Source organism: Micromys minutus (genome assembly GCF_963924665.1).
Source record: "Micromys minutus genome assembly, chromosome: 10".
In the NCBI taxonomy this organism is placed as follows: domain Eukaryota; kingdom Metazoa; phylum Chordata; class Mammalia; order Rodentia; family Muridae; genus Micromys; species Micromys minutus.
The window spans coordinates 26,987,684-27,006,084 of NC_137979.1; the positions used below are offsets into that span (position 1 = coordinate 26,987,684).

An 18,401-nucleotide genomic window follows, 5' to 3' on the forward strand; every position below is an offset into this window, starting at 1 on the left:
GGGTGTCACAGTGAGCTGCTTTCTTCATTGTCCTGATCCCAACATTATGATTACTTTAAAAAAGTAAACGCAGACCAGGCATAGTGGTGGCAACATGCCTTTAATTCTAGCACCCGGGAGACAAAGATAGGCTGATCTTTTTGAGTCTGAGGCCAGCCTGGTCTACAGAGCAAGTTCCAGCCCAGCCAGGACTGCATAGTGAGACCCTGCTAATGAAACAACAACCACAGAATGAACGAACGAATGAACGAATGAATGAATGAATTAATGCATTCCCAGGCGTTATGCTTTAGGTTGTTTATTGTTAAACGGAGAAGTCACAAAGCAAAGTGAAATGGGACACAAGTCAAAGATCATTTTAAAACATTTTTTTGGGTGTGTGTCAAGTATTTTCTAAGTTTAAAAGGAGGAAAAGTGTCAAATGAAGAGAGACTCGTTCAGATGAAGTCTTTTGTAGACACTGGAGAGGAAAACCACCCGTCTCTAGGAACCTATAGCATCGTCAGCAGCTATAACTTAAGAGATGGAGGGAAAGCTTCCCGATGAACACAGCCAGTCTCTCACCTGCACACTCGGGAATGTCAGGCGAGTGAGTTTTACAAACGTTTCCACTTTGCCAACCATCAGGAATCTACTCTGGGCTGGCGACACCACCCCCATGGTGCTCCAGGATGTATGTCACCGCCCAGCTTCCAGACCTGCAGCTTTCGAGGCAGGTTTGGAGAATCAGAGAAGATTCAAAACAGCTACATCGCTGGCTCCTCATAAATAGCCTAATGGCATTAAAACCCGCCTTTCCCCCCACACCACACATCCACGATCGCTTTCTTCTACTTACTGATATGGTTCTGCCTCCATCCACACCTAGAATGTTCTGCCTGAACTTAACACGATCCCTCTAAGACAAAAACAAGAATTTTTTTCTTAAGGACACCTTTACAACCCTGCTACATTCAGAGACAACGGAGACACTTTCTCCTGGCATGCTGGCCATGACATCATTCTGAGCCCAAGCAATTGTCTCCAAAGGGGCAGAACAAAAGCATTGGTGATTTTCCTAATATTGAAATTGTATTTGCAAGAAGAAATTATATTTGTCGCTCCAGTGTCATTATGAAGTCAGATAGAAAATCCACTTTTGCCAACAAATGCTTTTCTAAAGCCGAGTAGCATTGGTGCTCTGAGTCTTGCTGAGGAGCTTGGAGGATCCCAGTGTGTCCCCAGCTGTGCTGTACCCAGGCCAATCATGACATTGGCAGCCTCTGTGCCCAGAGGGATGAGTTAAAAAGTACAGCAGACTTTGTCGTCTGCAGAGGACACGAACTAGGCAACGTGTCTCTAGACGGCGCCGAGGTCTTTAAATGAAAGCAATTATCTCTGCACCTGCTTCCCATGATAACAAGTCTCTGCTGTGGTTGCAGGGGAACCCGTGTGCTCTCTATTCTAGTCTTTGGACAGATGGAAGCTATCCACAGAGACACAGAGATACCAGAGAAGGCAGAGCCTCTGTAACCCACTTGACATGATTTGGATGTATTCAAAGGAAATATGTACGACTTGTTCTTTCCAAGGCTGGAATAAAACTCAGTTTGCCACTTTCTTTACTCCAGCACTGTGGGGCCTGGCAGGGAATTCTAAGAAGCAAGGGCCAGGCCTGGGGCAGGGGCAGGGGAGCAGGGGACAGGTTGGTGCACAGCACCCTCTTGTCCAGTGCCGCCCCTGCTGCTGTAGCCGGCTCAGCTGGACTCTGAAGGTTGGCTGGGAAACACCTTTGATTCATACCTGTCTCCACAACAGTCTCTTCTGTGTATACAGTGGTACAAAAGAAATGCCTCCCATCCCCACAGTGGCGAGGCTGTGGAGTCTATTTATCATTTTTTATTCCTGAATTTGTCTTAGCTTAACCTGGGTGGTGAGCGACAGTCCTTGCTTTTTTGGGCTAAAGCCCATCCCTCTCAGTTTTGACACTATCAGAGTCTGAAGAATACGTCCATAATTTAATCATGATGAACTGAGTCACATTCAAATCTGCCTCCTCCTGTCGGCAGCTGGGCCCAGGCACGGGGCGCCCACAGCGGAAACCCTTTCCATGCAGCCCCCAAAGCATGTTTTTCCAAAGCATTCTTTCAGAATGCCGTTCTTCTCAAAAAGAGCCCTCTGATGCATTTTGCCTTGTGAAAAAAAAAGGGGGGGGGGAAGTATTTCAAAACCCCAAAATACCTATGAGCAGAGTTACACAAGCCTGGGGAGACGTTAACCAGATGCCTGGCATGCTCGGGCTGCGGAGCCTGAACCCAACCTTCAGAAACCAGACGGCTGTGGTGCCTCGGACCTGGCTTGCTGTTTTACCCAACCAACAAAAGTGGGATAGGCAGAGAGTTTATGTTTTAGAGGCATCTCCTTTTGTGGCTTTTTGTTTTTGTTTTTTCTCCCCTAATATCATGAAAAAGATTCTTTGATAAACCTAAAAGTTTGGGTTAAGAGGAAAAACAAAAGAAGCAGAAACAAAGACTGGCCCAGAACAGACTGAGCATCTGAGCATCACGACCTACCCAAGCTGACTCTTTTTCTTTTCCTAGCAATAAGCATGCGCTTGGCTGAGATTTCTTAAGTCACCGTCTCTATTCCAGAGATTTTCCCACTTTGTTCATTAGAAAATGGAGGGCTCACCTCAGCCTGACCTGATACCACTGTTCTTTTGTTCCGCTTCTCTTCTTATTTTCTCATCAACTTTGGGGAAATTGCATCAACCAAGCAGAACACACACACACACACACACACACACACACACACGCACGCAGGATTCTTTAAAAAAAAAAAAAAACTATCTGGAAAGAATTTATACGAAGCCGAGTTTCTCTATTGTTATAAGATGCCGTGATTTTTTTTTTTTTTTTTTTTTTTAAACATCTTCTCCCGGCTAGGCTTAGAGGTATCTCCAGATTAGATTCCTCTGGGGCTGGGTGATGTGCAAGAGCAAGGCCACCCAGCTAGTCCAGGGCGGTCTGGGGACCAGGGCAATGTATGAACAGCTGGTCCAACCTCAAACTAGCTGAGTCAGCATTCATCTGATAGCCCGTCACTACCCAGGAACTCCGTGGCCTCAAGCTCCACACTGGATAGAAACCTCCTCAGCTTCTTGTGGCAGTTGTAATCCAGAGTGGTGGTGTAGATGGTCTTAGGGTACTTGGGGTAGACGATGGTGGTACTGAGAAAGCGCGCAGGTTTGTGGCGAGGCTCGAAGCGCACTTCGGCCTTATAGTTTCGCCAAGTGCAATTGGGGATACAGGTGACTGTCTGGCTGCAGGAAGCCACCGCCAGGCCCAGGGACATCTGCACATCATCGATGAAGTGTCGCTCAGAGTCGTACTTGACTGAGGAGGTATACCTGTGGGGAGAGACAAGCCAGCATGAAGCTGTTCTCTAAGTTAGGAGCTTGGCATCCCAAGTGTGACCTCTCATCTCTCCTGGGGTGCAAACATTGACCTTGGCTGCATCAGGGAGAAGCAATACAGAGTCCATGGGAGTCCTTTTTGAGATGGAATATACTCCAATAATCACTTTTGTCACAGGACCTAACTGGATATTCCCAAAGACCCTGGAAGAAGAAAGCAAGATGCAGAGATGAGGGTCATAGTGTCCCTGAGTGATGGACTGGGGTGGATGGATGGATGGATGAAATGACAGATTTGCAGAGCTGGAGATAGAATCCATAGTCTTGAGAGCTAAGCAGGAACTCTAACCCTGAGCTAACCCCTAGGCCTGAGCTGGGACCTACAAGCAGCACACAGGCTTCCAAAGTTTACCCCGAGCTCACCATTTCCACAGTGACTGAAGCCTTTAGTTTACCGACTCAACTTACCTGCACTTCTATAAAAGGTGCCTGATAACAAAGGGCGAAATGCCCACTTGCAGCAGCTGGTGCTGTTGGGGTAATTAAATCACACACAGAGCAAAGATATTTTGGTCAATGACTGGCTACATATATGACAGTGGTCCCATAAGATCACATCGTCCAGTGATTTAGCAGCTTTTTAATATGCGTAATTACATGTTAACATATCCAAGTGCGTTGGTTGCATTTTTGTTTTTTTGATAACTTGATACAAGCTAGAGTCATCTGAGAAGAAGGAACTTCAACCGAGAAAACGATCCCATCAGTTTAGTTTATAGGCAATTGTGCGGATCATTGTCTTGATTGGTGATTGATGTGGAAGGGTGCAGCCCACTGTGGGCGGTGCCATTCCTGATTGGTCCCAGGGTGTATAGAAAGCCAATTGAGCAAGCGTGGAGGGGCAAGCCAGTAAGCAACAGTTCTCCATGATCCCTGCTGCTAGGTTCCTTTCCTGCCTTGACTTCCCTTCATGATGTGAACTGGAATAAACCCTCTCTTCACAAATTGCTTTTGGTCTTGTGGCATATACAGCAACAGAAACCCAGCGGAGACGCCTGGTGGTGACATGACTGTTCTCTAAATACATCTATCCTAAGCAGGGCTGTATCATGGAACGAGGTCGAGTCGGCTGCTCTGTGGGGCTAGGGGGCTTCTCTACTCACTCCACGACTGACCAGCTGTTGAATGGGAGGAGAAAGAATCCCAGAACTGCTAAGTGCTGCTTCTAGAAGTTTGGCTATAGCCATGGTCTTCGTGCTTTGCCTACCTCAACTATGGTCCGGGAACATCCCAACTCTGGGAGACCCAGGGACCTCACACTGAAAGCCAACTACAACCCTAATGCCATTTACATTCCTCAGTTGTACCATCACCACCGTCATCGTCGTCATCATCATCATTTTATTATTTGGGAACAAGCTCTTGCAAAGTAGGCCAGCCTAGCCTAGAGTTTCCATGCTCCTGTCTCAGCCTCCCGAGTGCTGGCTGGGACCGCAGGTATACACACATTCATGGCTGAGGGGTTAATATGTTCTGAAAGCAGCGCAGTGACGACTTAGACGCGTTAATATTACAGCCTCACAGACATCAGCATCTCTGCAAGCATCACAAACAGCTTTGTGTCTGTCCCCCCACCCCCCAGTCACAAGACTGATGGGAGCTAATGTCACAAAGTCATGTCCCAGTTTTGTCAGAAATACAAGCTCCAGGAGAATAAAAGCCTAACCTGCTCACCTCTAAATGGGTGAGCCTCCCTCTGTTCCTTATCAAAGGCTCCTTTGTGCTCAAGCAACTGAAACTGCAGCTACGAAATCCCCACTCACCAAAAGTAAAATTCCTTTCCCTAAGAAGACAGCTCTTTGCTGGAAAGTCTCCCGACTCTCTGCCCCTGATAATCCTGTGTGAGCTCATTCCCAGAGGACTTGCCCAGTGTCATAACGTGAGACAAGATCATAGCACCTTGACGGGGGAGGGGACAGAGGGATGCGTGGCTTCTAGAAGGAAGAATTAGTATTCGACATAATCTTGAGCTCCCCACGGCATGGTATATGAAATGCACAAAGCACGTGGCAGAACTTTATCACAAAAATCTCACTTAAAAGAGTGTCCACAGTGAGTGTAGCGCTGTACCTAAAGCTCGGGTGTTGAAGCAGAAATATCATCCTAAGCTCCAAGTCAGCCTGAGGTACACAGTAAATGCTAGGCCAGCTAATGAGACAAAGCAAGATCCCATGTCAAAACTTTAGCTGGCCATGTACATAAATGGAGTTCCTAGATATTTAACTAGTTAGAGTATAAGAAAATAAGCCAAACTGTCAATAGTCTTCGGTGCATTTTCATAATTAACCTTTTTAAAACAATGAACAGTTATGCTTGGATTTTTTTTTAACATTTTAAGGAATAATAACAGATCGGTATACTCACTTTATTTCCTTTGGTGGTAAGGGGTCAAACTCAACTCCTTCACCGAAGGACAGGGGACAGAGTCGTGGTGAGCAGATGGGAGCCAGCGAGTGGGCCAGAGATGCTGGGTTCTTCCAGGAAAGAGAAGGGATAGAGCTATGAATGGCCAGCCTCATGGTTACCACAGTCTGGCCCACGGCATGGAGAGAGCATTACACAGGGGACCCAAAGGTCAGGGTTCAAATCCCAGATCAGCCCCACACCCCTCCCTACTTCTCAGTGACAGGCTCTGTGCCCTCAGTAGAGCTGTGTCACACGTCCTCTGTCCTTTTCTGCATGCTGGGGGAGGAGTACTCCCTTCCCATCACCAAACGTTTGTGAAATGTAGAAGAGGAAGCTGTCTTGAAAAACACATCATGTCCACATCAGGACTGATGGGTGAGCCCTGTGGCAAGAAAGCCCCACAACTCAACTCTTCAGAACCCTCAATTATGGCAGAGCCACCCCCATGCCTTAGCAATAGTTAGGGAAAGCCTAAATCTAATGCCAAGAGAAAAGACTTCCAGGATTTTTTTTTTTTTTTTTTTAAGGTAAAGATTCACCCCTGCTTCCCCACCTTCTTTGCCTCTGGGGACGACAGAGCAGCAGCCATCCACAATGGAGGGTCCCCACGTCTAACAGTGGAGCCTAGAGATGCCTTCACTCCACACCAGCCCCCACTAGCCAGAAAACTCAGTGTGTGGAGCACAGGCAAAAGCAGGTGACCCTCTCTGGTCCCCCTCCAGTGCAGATATAAACACAGTGTGGAAGAACCTGGCCAGCCCTTTGTGCTCCCTGGTTCTCTGAGAACTGTCATTTTCTTTGCTTAATTTAAGAGCAAGAACTACATTTGTGCCAGGGAGTGGAAGTGGCGGTCTTATGCCTGGGACAGAGGAGGAGGCAAATGTTTCTAGGAGGTTGACTCTGAGATCTTTGCTGTTACCAGAAGATGCAAAAGCCAAAACGGTGGTGGGGAGCCTGGGGTACCATTCCAGGAGTAGGATGGAGTTTACTGAGACCCTGTTGGGGGAGGGGATATAGTATGAGGCAGACAGAGGGAGTGTATGAGGTGCAGCCACAGAATTAGAGAGAGTTCTCTCACAGAGTCCCAAGACAGCTTTCTGCCAGGTGTCCACAATGGTTTGCCCTGTCCCTCGTCCTTTGTACCCCAATCCCCAATCCTCAGACATCCCCTGGGCATCCAGGTGTAGGAGGGAGTCAGTGTGCTACCGTCAGAGGCAGTGATAGACACACACTGAGGCCGGGACACCAAGCCACAGGCTCTGGAACAAGTCTGAGAAAGCTCCCGGGAGGCAGCATAGTGCAACACCGACAGGACAGCAGGACTTGGATGGGAAAGGTGAGGATCAAGGTTCATGTCAGGTGAAGGAATCCAGGTCAGAAGCACCAGTGAGTGTCTGATCTGTGGCCAGAGCAGGAAATATGAGAGAAAGCAAGCTTCACCTTGGAGTGGAATTTAAGAGGTGCTGGTCTTTGCTGGGACAGGGTCAGTAGGTCAAGGCCTCACACCAGCAAAGCTCTACCGTGGGCCTTAAGCATAACACTGCTGCTGACAGCCCCACCGGAGGCACAGCCATGGCCATTCCCCAGTCCTACTTTGAGCTTCTACTATAAGCAGGATGTGGCCTGTCTCCATCTCTGCTCTGAACACCACCACCTGAGCAGATCCCAAGGCAAAACAGACTTGGAGTTTTTCTTGCAAAGAGTTTAAAGTAAAAGAAGGAAAAGGATTAATACCTTCAAAGCCCTGGCCACCTGGAGAATGCTGATCTCATTAAGTGCAGAACACCGGCTGGGAAAGGGACCTACCAGACCCTGAAGGCTCATGTGTGACCAGAAGGCTGGTCCCCCAAAGGCTGATCCGCCTTGCGCCAGGAACCCAGAGCACACCCCTCTCCCAGGTCCCGGTAGAAGGAGGCCGCTTTGGGAGCAAAGCCGCGGGGCGTGGGCCCCCGGGTGGGGAGGGCCGGGATCCCTGTCCGTGTCCCGGGAGCCCCACCCAGCCCGCCCCAGCAGGAATGTGGTCGAGCCGCAGCCTGGCAGCCTCGGGGGCCGCCACCTCGAAGGGAGGAGACCGCAGCTCGCCTCTCCCGGGGCTCCCGCGCCTCCCAGGCGATGACAATTTTCCAGCCACTGGCTCCAGCTGGCCAGGCTCTCTCGCTACGCTCCCGCCCCGGCTCCCGGCGATGGCCACGCCGTCTCGGTGGCCGCACCGACAACGGAGCGCTGGGGAGTCCCCCCGGGAAGGGCTGCGGGTGGGCCGGGACAGGGAGAAGTTCGTGCACGAGGCAACTCACCGGGACTCCGGGGGTCACCGCCGCATCGGGCTCCAGCGTCCCTGCGACCGGAGCTCGCTCCCCACCGCCGCCCGCCGTTGTTGCTAGCCCCCAGTGGCTGGGGCTAGGGCTTGGGGGCAGCCCCGAGTCCGGGCTGTCCAGGACGCCGTCGCCTTTTTTCTTCGTGTCCACGAGCTCGGGGACATCCTGCAGGCTCAGCCGGCCCACCATAGCTGCACGTGTGGCCCGGCCGGGCACAGCCGGTGCGGTGTTGGAGTGCAAGAGAGGGCCGCACACGCGGGCCGGGGCCGTTGCCCTCCGGGCTGCCCTCCTTGCCCTGCCGTCGGCGCGTTGTCCGGGTGTCGCCGGCGGCCGCGCTCGCTCGAGGTCCCGCCCTCCGCCCCGCCTCGGGGGCTGGCCCAGCCGCGGTGACCGCCGAGAGGCCAAGCGCCAGGGGCCGCTGCGCTCCCGCCGCGCGCTGCCCAGCTCGTCCGGGCGCCGATCTTCCCGCGACGTCCCCCCCACCCCGCCCCCAGGCAGGCCGCGTCGCCCACTGGCAAAGCTACAAGGCTTCGTCCGACCCCTCACCCTGTCCCTGTGGTCCGCGGCGATCCTTGCCCCTTGCACTGTCCCCCGGCCCCCGGGATGTGCTAATATCTCTAGATCTGGCAGCCCACAGCCAAAACCGAGTCCCAGTCTGCAGAGGCCGGCAGGGAGGAGTGGGGGGAGAGGACGAGCAAACAACTGGAAATTATTAATACTTAATGCACTTCGTATGGCTCCAGCCGCCTGTTGGCTCAGCAGGGCCTGCTCTGGCTCTCACGTCTTCCCCGGAGGAGAGAGGGCCTACTCCTCCGGACTCCCGGGGGGCGTCGATCACTCACTCCCTGGCCCCGCGCTCAGCTGAACAGGCTGTGGCCAGGCCAGGCAGGGAAGTTCTGAGGGTGTCACAGACTTGATCTCCAAGAGAGACCAGCAAGCATAGAAGCTCTCTTAGGGGTCAAGATTCCTCTTAGGGAGGCCACAGTTTATTCACTCACAGGAACTTTCCCTCTGTTCCATCAGAGGGGATCCCTTCTAAAAACAAAACCCAAACCCACAACAAACAGACTGTGGACCTTCCTGATTTGTTTTACAGAGGAGTCTTCAGTGAGAACTAGTTGCGCTGGGGGTGTGCCCAAATTCAACCCCCCCCCCCTTTCCTTATAGAGATGTCCGGGGGTCAACACCAAGTCCCATGTGCCCTGCCAGAAGACTTCCCTGGCTCATCTTCGCAGTCTGGTCCACATCTTTGCAAAAGACAGAGAACATCTGTCCTGCTTGGGGCAGATTTGTTTTAAAAAAGTATACGTTCAAAGTGACTAGATCTGCCAGCAAAGTTCAGCCCTTTCTTTCTCTCCACCCATCATTTTCGATATGGAGAGAGGACTTGCCTTTAACCTCGTGATGGGTAGAAGGAAGCTCGCTGGGAACAGAAAGCCAGGATCATCCCTTCTACAGTGGCTACATCCAGTAAGAGGCTGTGCTGGGTGGTTGTTCATTCATTTAGGGCCCATGGAAATACAAAACCCACAGTTCATGGACATTCTGTGGTGTCACACATTCCCGACTCCTATTGACCCCAACATCTGCACACATTAGCAGAACTGGACCCCTCACATCAACCACATCAAAGGAGAAACCTCTATGCTTTCTGAGGGTGTGAAAGGTTGGCTGGTCAGACTGGGAGAGATGACCAGGAAGGTGGCAGTTGCTCCAAGGAGATGGTAGCCTCCTGCTTCACCGGGCCAGAAGAGCTGGAGGTAGAGACAGAGAAAGCTCGGATGCTGGACTAGGACAACCAGCCATACCCCATCTCGGTGCAGATTGCTGTGGGGGCAGTTTAGGAGGTGCCTACTTTGGGACTTGCTGATGCCAGAGCCTGAGAAGGCACATTGCCACCCTCTGAGCACTATTCTGAGTATTGGCAGAAGACCCAGGGAGACAGCAACGCCACATAAGCAAGAGAGCACGAAGCTGCATCTTGGAGGTTCAAGAGGACCCAAGATTCCTGGCACACTCTTCACGGCACCAGTGATGTAAGCAGTTGACCCAGAATATCAGAGAAGCTTCTGAAATCCAGGAGTAGCGGTCATCAAGCTGGACACAGGGGGTAACCGAGTTACAACCTGTTTGAATTTTGCCTGACCACCAAGAACAACCTCTCCCAGCTCTTTCAGTCACACACCAAACAGTGCATCCTCCTGCCTCTGGAGACCTATCAAGCAATGCTCAAAGCATAAGTTGAACAAACCACCAGTCTTTCCTTCTTTTTCCCCTTCCCTCTCTTTCTCCCTCCCTCCTTCCCCTCTCTCCTCCCTTCTCTCCCTTCCTCCCTCCTCCCCCTCCCTTCCTTATCTGCTTAACGCTGATGCCTGCAGAAGTCAGAGGGCTTAAGGGAGAGTCAAACTTAGGACTAATGTTCATGATGCAGGTCAAGGTGGTGAACCTCTGTTCTATGCAGAATCCCCAGAATCACCCATGAGTCTCCTGCCTATAGTACTATCTGGCCAGGTCTTGCCTGGGACCCCTGGTATTCCTAGTTGGGGAACAGAGGTGCTCTTGGAATGAGAAAGAGCCAAACCAACTGGCTTCGTGGTCCCTAGAAGGGGATTTGCCATGTTGCTGTGTATATGAACTTTACAACTCATCCTGGAAATGGGCTCTGTCCCTGCAGCCCTGACCTAAAATGATCTGTTGGCACACACCTTTAATCCCAACACCTGGGAGGCAGAGGCAGGCAGATCTCTATGAGTTCAAGGCCAGCCTGGTCTATAGAGCTAGCTCCAGGACAGCCAGGACTACAGAGAAGCCTGTCTCAAAAACAACAACAAAAACGTTTCTGGCCTGAAATTCTAGACTATTCTCCTGCTTCAGCCCATCACTTCCAAGTACTGGGATTATGGTGTAAACCACTACACCGAGCTTCAAACTGTACACTTCTTCGAGCCTTTCGGAGACCTTGCTCTGAAAACTCTTTACCACTTTACATCAAATTCCAGATGTTTCCCCCAGGATGTTGCTCAGAGTATCCTAATTAAGGTTTGGGGGGAATTCCAGGTTAGTCAGAGCTACATACCAAGACCTTGTTTTAAAATAAAGCCAGCAGGGGAAGAAAAGAGGAACCTGATTTTCCCCAACTCATCCTGGCCCAGTTTTGGAGACAGGCTTTCGTTTGAAGAACAGCTGAGCTATCTGTAGAAACCAGGAGGTAAGTTAGACAAAACAAGCGCGGTCCAGAGAGACCATGGGGACTATACAGAGACTGGCCTCATCTAAATGCTGTCCTTTCAGAAAAGGGTCATCACCCCTAGGGACCGAGATCACGGAGGCACCGTGTCCTCACAGAACTTGGCTTCCAGCCTTCGGCCTCTCCCATCATCCCTGACAATGGATGCCAACCCTGCATTTTTTTGTAGGGTTCGTTTTTCTCTGTTTTCTTTTTGCACTTAGCAAACGGGTGCCCAAACGGGGATTAAGTCAGACAAATGCAAAGCACCTCTCATGGCTGCTGCTTATTTCTGTGGACTGGCTTGTCTTCAGCAAAGCCAGCCAATGGACTAGCATCACTCTTGGCTCAGTCTGCTGGCTTGTGCCCATGTCTGTGGCACCTTGGGGTCTCCAGCCTCCAGGATTCGGCGTCGTTCTCTGTTCAGTCATGGAGAGCATTGGCCTCGCTGTCCAATCAGATCTCTTCTTTTCTTTATCTGTATTCATGCCAACAAAATCCCTTAAAAAATAGAACTCAATTTTGTCTTCTAAGTATCTGAAGATTAAAGCCCTTATTTTCAAAGGACATTGGAAGAGATCTGTCATATTTATTAAAGAAAGGGAGGGTAGGTGGCACAAGTCAGCAACACCAGCACTTAGGAGATGGAGACACGGGAATCTCAAATTCAAGAATTGAAGGCCTGGCTGGAGAGACGGCTCAGTAGTCAAGAACACTGGCTGTTCTTCCCAGAGACAGGTTTAATTCCCAGCACACACATGGCAGTTGACAACTTTCTATATCTCCAGTTCCAGAGGATCCAGCAGCCTCACATAGACACACATGCAAGCAAAACATAAATGTACATGAAATAAAAATAGATATTTCAAAAATTTAATATATAAAAAAGAAGAATTGAAGGACATCCTTGACCACCTAGAAAGCTTGAGGCCAGCCTGGGCTACATGAGAACTTGGGTTTTGTTGTTGTTCTCAATTTAAATCTTGTTTTCAGGGAACAGGACTGAATAAAAAAGATGTGCTTTAGCCAGGAACCAGGTACTGTGGTGCATACCTAGAATCCTAGCACACCGGAGACTCGAGGCTTGGTTTAGGCTATTGAGTGAGATCTTGTCTCAAAAAACCAAAACTAAAACAAAACAAAAAACAAACAAACAAAAAACATGCATGCTGTAATGGTTAGAAACCCAACATAACCCACAAAAGTGTGGGCTCTGCTGCTGAGGCTGGAGGTAGGTTAATAGCTGTGAGCCCTCGGGATGCCCAGGGTGACACATAGCCAGAGCAATACCCAGTGCTTGCCTGGCAGTGTCAGAGCTAAGCAAGCTTGAAGGACCAGTGGGCCCCTTTTCCAACCTCTCAACTGGGAGCTGCCCAGTTTGAGTGAAGAGGTGTGGTCTGCTCAAGCCAGAGAGCAACATTAGCCTAGAGACCGAGTGTGGCTGATGTGTAAGTCCTTGAATGTTCCCTGTGTAGGGAGCCCTGGACAAGCTCGGTGAATCCTGGCTGCACTGGCTATTCCTACCTGTAAGTTCAGAGATGACTCCCGAGAACAGTAGAGAATGTCCATTCCTGGCCTCTGCAAAAGCCCCGGGTGGGGTTTTGCAAAGGGCTGGAGCACGTGGGCTCCTTGGGCCTACATCAGTGCAATTGTACTTCTGACTCTATTCAGCATATTCAGACTGGATGAGGGCTTGCAAGCTGGGAAGACAGCCATGGTTAAGCAACGGCTGATCTGACTATTGGTTCCTTGGCTGACAGGCATGATAGAAGGGCATGCTTCAGTGTTCCTTAGAACAAACAGCTTGTCTCTAGAGCCAAACAGCAGAGGCAGCCTCAAAGGTCTCCAAGGTGCTTCAGGACCACAGAGGATCCGGCTCTGCATGGCTGCCTGAGACAGGATAGAGAACGGGAGCATTTGGGTAGAGCCAGTTCCTATGATAGTTGCTTGGGGCTGGAGAGATGGCTCAGGGGTTTAAATCATTGGCTACTCTTCCAGAGGACCTGGATTCTGTTCCCAACACCCACATGGAGTGTCACAACCCTCTGTAACTCCAGGCCTAGAGAATCAGACACCCTTTTCTGGCCTGGCACCTCCAACCCAGTAGACCTCACTGACTATGTTTTGCTTCCCCCCCCCCTTTTTTAATTGGATATTTTCTTTACTTACGTTTCAAATGTTATTCCCTTTCCAGGTTTCCCCTCTGGAATCCCCCCATCCCATCCCACCTCCCCCTGCCTCTATGAGGGTGTTCCCCCACTCACCTGCTCCCTTCCATCTCCAGCTCTGGCATTCCTCTACACTGGGGTATTGAGCCTTCACAGGGCCAAGGACCTCTCTCCTTGATGCCTGACAAGGCCATCCTCTGCTACATATGCAGCTGGAGCCACAGGTCCCTCTTTGGTCGTTGGTTTAGTCTCTGGGAGCTCTGCGGGAGAACATGCTTTTCTTATTTATAAATTATCTGTTTATTTTTATTTAGCTGAGGATGACCTTAAGCAGAACTCTGGATTCTCCTGCCTCCAGCTGCCAAGTGCTGGGATTTTAGGTGTGTACCACCACGTCTACCTTTATTGACTAATTTAACATTTTTAGATTTATCTGTTTTATGCATTTTTTTTGTATATATGTGCACCACATGCGCGCCTGGTGTTGTGGTATCCTGGTGCCCTGGGGGGTTTAGAAGAGGGTGTCAGCTCCCTCGGAACTGGAGTTTCAAAGTCCTCCAGGACTGTGGTGTTTAAAACTGAAAAGCACTTTTGAGTCAGAAACAAAACCAGAGCAATCGAAACAGCGCTCTAGTCCTGTGGCTTCTCTACTGCAGAACTGCAGAAGTCTGAGGGCTCAGCTCTTACCATGTGCGCCCATGCTGCTGTGGCAATGAGGAGAGGTGACCAGAAAGAGGAAAAAGATAAGTCCCTATCACCTCGCCACACGATATGTGGGAAGGAAGAAGAGCACCGGGTGGGGGATGGAGCTCAGCGGGTAGTTCTGTTTGTCTAGCGGGAATGAAGCCCTGGATTCGAATCCCAGCGCTGTGTAAATCTGGGTATGGATACGAGTACCCGTCATCCTGGCACTGGGGAGGTGGAAGAAGGAGGATTCGATGTTTAAGGTCATCCTTGGCTGCGTATCAAGTCTGTGGCCAGCTGGGCTACAGGTGACCCTTTCTCAGGAGAAAGAAAGAGAGCGCATGGCCATTGGTTTCATGGATGAATGGAGGAAGAAGCAGGCAGAAGGGCCTGGGGCTTTTATTCCGTGGAGCTAACTCAACTCTCTTACAGGATGAGGCATGGGTTGGGTCACATTTGGTCTTGTGCAATTAAAATGAGAGGGGGAACTTGTGGCTCCTGGCTTTCTACAGCTACAGCTGCAATTACATCCTCTAGCCCAGGATGCCGGAAAAAACATCGTGGCTATGCCGAGGGAGGATGTGGAGACGTAGGTACCCACACACTCTCAAAGGGAGTGCTCAGCAAAACCACCTTGCAGAAGCAAAGACAGACAGGCAATACATTTTTTAATTTTATTTTATAATTTTATTTTAATTTAATTTTTTGTATATGTGTGTGGAGGCCAGGTGTCTTCTTGGATTTCTCTGTATTTACTGAAGCAGGGTTACCTTGCTCCCAGGACCCCCTTTTCTACCTTCTGAGTGTTAGGATTACAGGCAAGCCTCTATGCCCTCTGGGCTTTTGTATAAGTGCTTGGAAATCCTAATTCCATTTCTCCTGTCAGGAGGAAAGCATTTTACCAGCTGAAGCATTTCCCCATTTTTTTTTCCTTTTTTAAGTTATAAGCTCTGGCTAGCCTGGAACTCACTATGTAGACCAGGCTAGCTTCCAACCCACACAGATCTGCCTGCCTCTGAATTCCAGCTACATGATAGGCTGAGACAGGAGGACTGGGAATTTGAGGCCTGCCTGGGCTACAGAGAAAGATCAAGGTTATTCTGATAAACTTCAAAATCAAAACAGGAGCCGGAGAGATGGGTCAGCAGGTAAAGATGTTAAACCTGGTAATTTGAGTGTGATCCGCAGTTCCTACATGGTGGATACAGAGAACTGATTCCTGAAAATTGTGCTCTGACCCTCACATATGTACTGTGGCAGGAACACACACACACACACACACACTCACACACACTCACACACACACATACACACACACACACATGGTGAATGGATGAAGTGTCATAAATTATCTTTTAAATAAATGTAGAAATAAATAAAAATGAAGCTCTAGCAGGCCTGAGTCCTCAGTCCTGATTAAACCAGCAGCAGGCGAGAGGAGGCGCAGGGACTGACGCTGTGCTTGGGCCGCTCACAGGCTTGAGTGGAGCTGCAGAATCAAGTGTGGCTGTGGCGGTGAAAGGGCAGGACTGGATCAAAGCGCAGGTGAGTGGAACAGAGGGTGAACTGGGTAGCTGGGGACTCAGAATTACACATTAGGTGATCACGTGACAGGTCGGGGTCCCCTCACCATCAAAGTGTCAGGCACCTGCTTCTTGCTGTGGCCCAGAAGAGGAATCAGCGTTTTTCCCATGACTCCTCAGGGCATGGCTCTCCTGATAACGTTACTATGATCCTACAGTCTCAGCTCACCCTGAAACATTTATAGGGTGGTGCTCTTCGTCCTCCGGGGAAGACATCATGTATCAGTCTGTGCAGGTGGGATGGTCCCAGACACCTGCTGCTGTTCACAAGTCACCACCTTCAAGACGGGGTCACTTCAGGCACAGGCTGGAATCCAGTGTTTTACACTATATGGAGGTAGCTTAGAGTTGAGACAGCCTGACCTCACTAGGGTCACAACTAGTAACCTTTCTACAAAATGAGGGACTTTGGCCAAAGTTCCCAAAGTAATAAAGCAAGGTACACTGAACTCTGATGCGCCAGTTCAGAATTTCCCACCTGGAGAGAAGGGGACTTATTGCTGTGGGGTAGCAGGTGCCCAGCTTTTGATCCCCTTAACCTTAGGCTGCAGGGGAAGAAAAGGCTGCCCTGAGGCATTAGCCCCCATCTTCATCTACTGATTTCTCAGGTAACAGAATACACCTTCATGCCTATGTTTCAAGGTCCCCCCAAAAGCTGGAAAATAATCTTAAGACCTCAGATATAAAAGTTTCAGAGCTCTAGGGATTTGCTTTTTTTCAGCCCCTCACCTGCATTTCCCTAACATGACTGCAGTGGCTCTGAATAGAAATAGTCTTCATAAGATCATATATTTGAATGGTTGGTCATTTGAGAGTGACACTACTTGATGGGGATTAGGAGGTGTGGCTTTGTTGGAATGGGTGTGGCCTTGTTGGAGGAAGTGAGTCACTGGGTGTGGGCTTTGGGATTTCAAATGCTCAAGTCAGGCCCACTGACTTCCTGCTGCCTTTGCATCCAGATACAAAGCTTTCAGCTCCTTCTCCAGCACTGAGTCTACCTGTGTTCCACCATGCTTTCTGCTATGATGATTATGGACTAAACGTCTGAACCTGTAAGCCAGCCCCCATTAAATGCCTTTCTTTATACGAGTTGCCATGGTCATGGTGTCTCTTCCCAGCAATGGAACACTGACCCTTGTTCTAGGAACTGACTGCTGTGCGGAGTGGGTGCTCAGAGCTTTCTCCAGTGTCTTCCTTTAGTGGAGGAGGTGGCCTCCAAGGTTATCTGAACAGAAACTGGGCAATAGTTCAGGTGCTATTGTTGAATGGGTGGGGTACTTTTAATGAATGGACTACTTCCTGCAAGGCAAAAGCCAAATCTGCTACACTCCAAGGTCAAAGAAACAAGGGACAGGAGCTCCCAGACCCACATGGAGATGGCATGAGGGACCCCCACCCCAGCTTTGATTCTATTTGTTTTTCTGTTTCTCTCTGTATCCTCCCCACAGTCCCCAGAATCTTATGTCTCAATCTAGCCTTGCTTGAATTAACTCTGTAGCTGACATTGACTGTGAATGTCTTTCCAGCCCCCACTTCCCAAGTGCTGGGATTACAGTGTTGACACTAGGGCCCCAAGAGACAGACAGCTCAGTGGTTAAGAGTACTGCTGCTCTTGCAGAGTTCAGTTTCTAGCATCCACATTGGGGTGGCTCATAGCTGCCTTTAACTCCAGCTCCAGGGGATCTGATGCCCTCGTCTGCCTTCTGTGGCACCTGCACTATACTGTCCTCATAGACTTACATGGATACACATAAAACCAAACCAAAACCACCATACACCCCCACCCCCAAAAAACCTGTGTGCTACCTTACCCAGTTTATGTAGTAATGGGGATAAAACTTGGGGATTTATGCATGCTAAGCCAGTATTCTTCCAGTCAAGTTATAGTCCCAGCCCTGAGCTTTTCTTTAAGATTGAATTTTTTTTAATTCCTAAAAAATTAAACATTAAAACTATACAAACACAGTGTGTATCTCAAAGGTGTCACAGGAAGGCCAATGAGGGCCCATAGCCTGTTGTTTTGTTGCTAGGGCAGGTTAGGAGTTTATCTTGCTGTTTTGTTTTGTTTTTAAGATTTACTTTTTATGCATAGAGGTGGTTTGTCTGCATCTAAGCTCGCAGACCAGAAAAGGGCATCGGATTGTGAGCTGCCATGTGGTTGCTGGGAATTGAACTCAGAACCTCTGAAAGAGCAGAGTGGTCTTAACTGAGGGGACATCTCTCTAACCCCAGTACCTCTGTTTAATTAGAGTATCTGTGCTTTCAGGTGTGTGCTGTAACCCCAGAACTCAGGCTGGGCAGGAAGCTGCGAGGCAGGAAGAGTGAGAGTGTGAATCTGAGCTCAAAAGTAAAACACCAAACAATGTGTGTGTGTGCATGTGCATGTGTGTACCAAAATATATTGGGATGGAAATGGCTTAGTGGAGAAAGTGCTTGCAGGACCAGCCTAACAACCTAAGTTTAGATCCTTAGAAGCCACATAAAAATCCAGCACAATAGAGTAAATCTGTAAATAGAGCATCTGTAAATCCAGCCCCTAATCCCCCCTGGTTTGGTGTCCCATCA

At 49.6% G+C, this 18,401-nt stretch overlaps 1 protein-coding gene across 1 annotated transcript; it reads right to left on the reverse strand.

The window, feature by feature from the left end:
* Positions 1-282: 282 nt before the first annotated feature.
* On the reverse strand, positions 283-8,478 carry RFLNB (refilin B). The gene is made up of 3 exons (XM_080923112.1): positions 8,155-8,478; positions 5,819-5,928; positions 283-3,388 (listed from the first exon to the last, which is right to left on the reverse strand). The coding sequence occupies exons 1-3, from the start codon at positions 8,362-8,364 to the stop codon at positions 3,058-3,060; spliced, it is 651 nt and encodes a 216-aa protein (XP_080779238.1). The 5' UTR covers positions 8,365-8,478; the 3' UTR covers positions 283-3,057.
* Positions 8,479-18,401: the final 9,923 nt, after the last annotated feature.

What these genes read in the sequence shown, in the direction of transcription:
- RFLNB (XM_080923112.1), bottom strand. Translation starts at nt 8,364, where the DNA reads ATGGTGGGCCGGCTGAGCCTGCAGGATGTCCCCGAGCTCGTGGACACG. An exon ending in CGGTGACCCCCGGAGTCCCG is followed by an intron (nt 5,929 to 8,154) that starts GTGAGTTGCCTC and finishes CTTTCCTGGAAG; the next exon opens with AACCCAGCATCTCTGGCCCA. An exon ending in TTACCACCAAAGGAAATAAA is followed by an intron (nt 3,389 to 5,818) that starts GTGAGTATACCG and finishes CTCTCCCCACAG; the next exon opens with GTATACCTCCTCAGTCAAGT.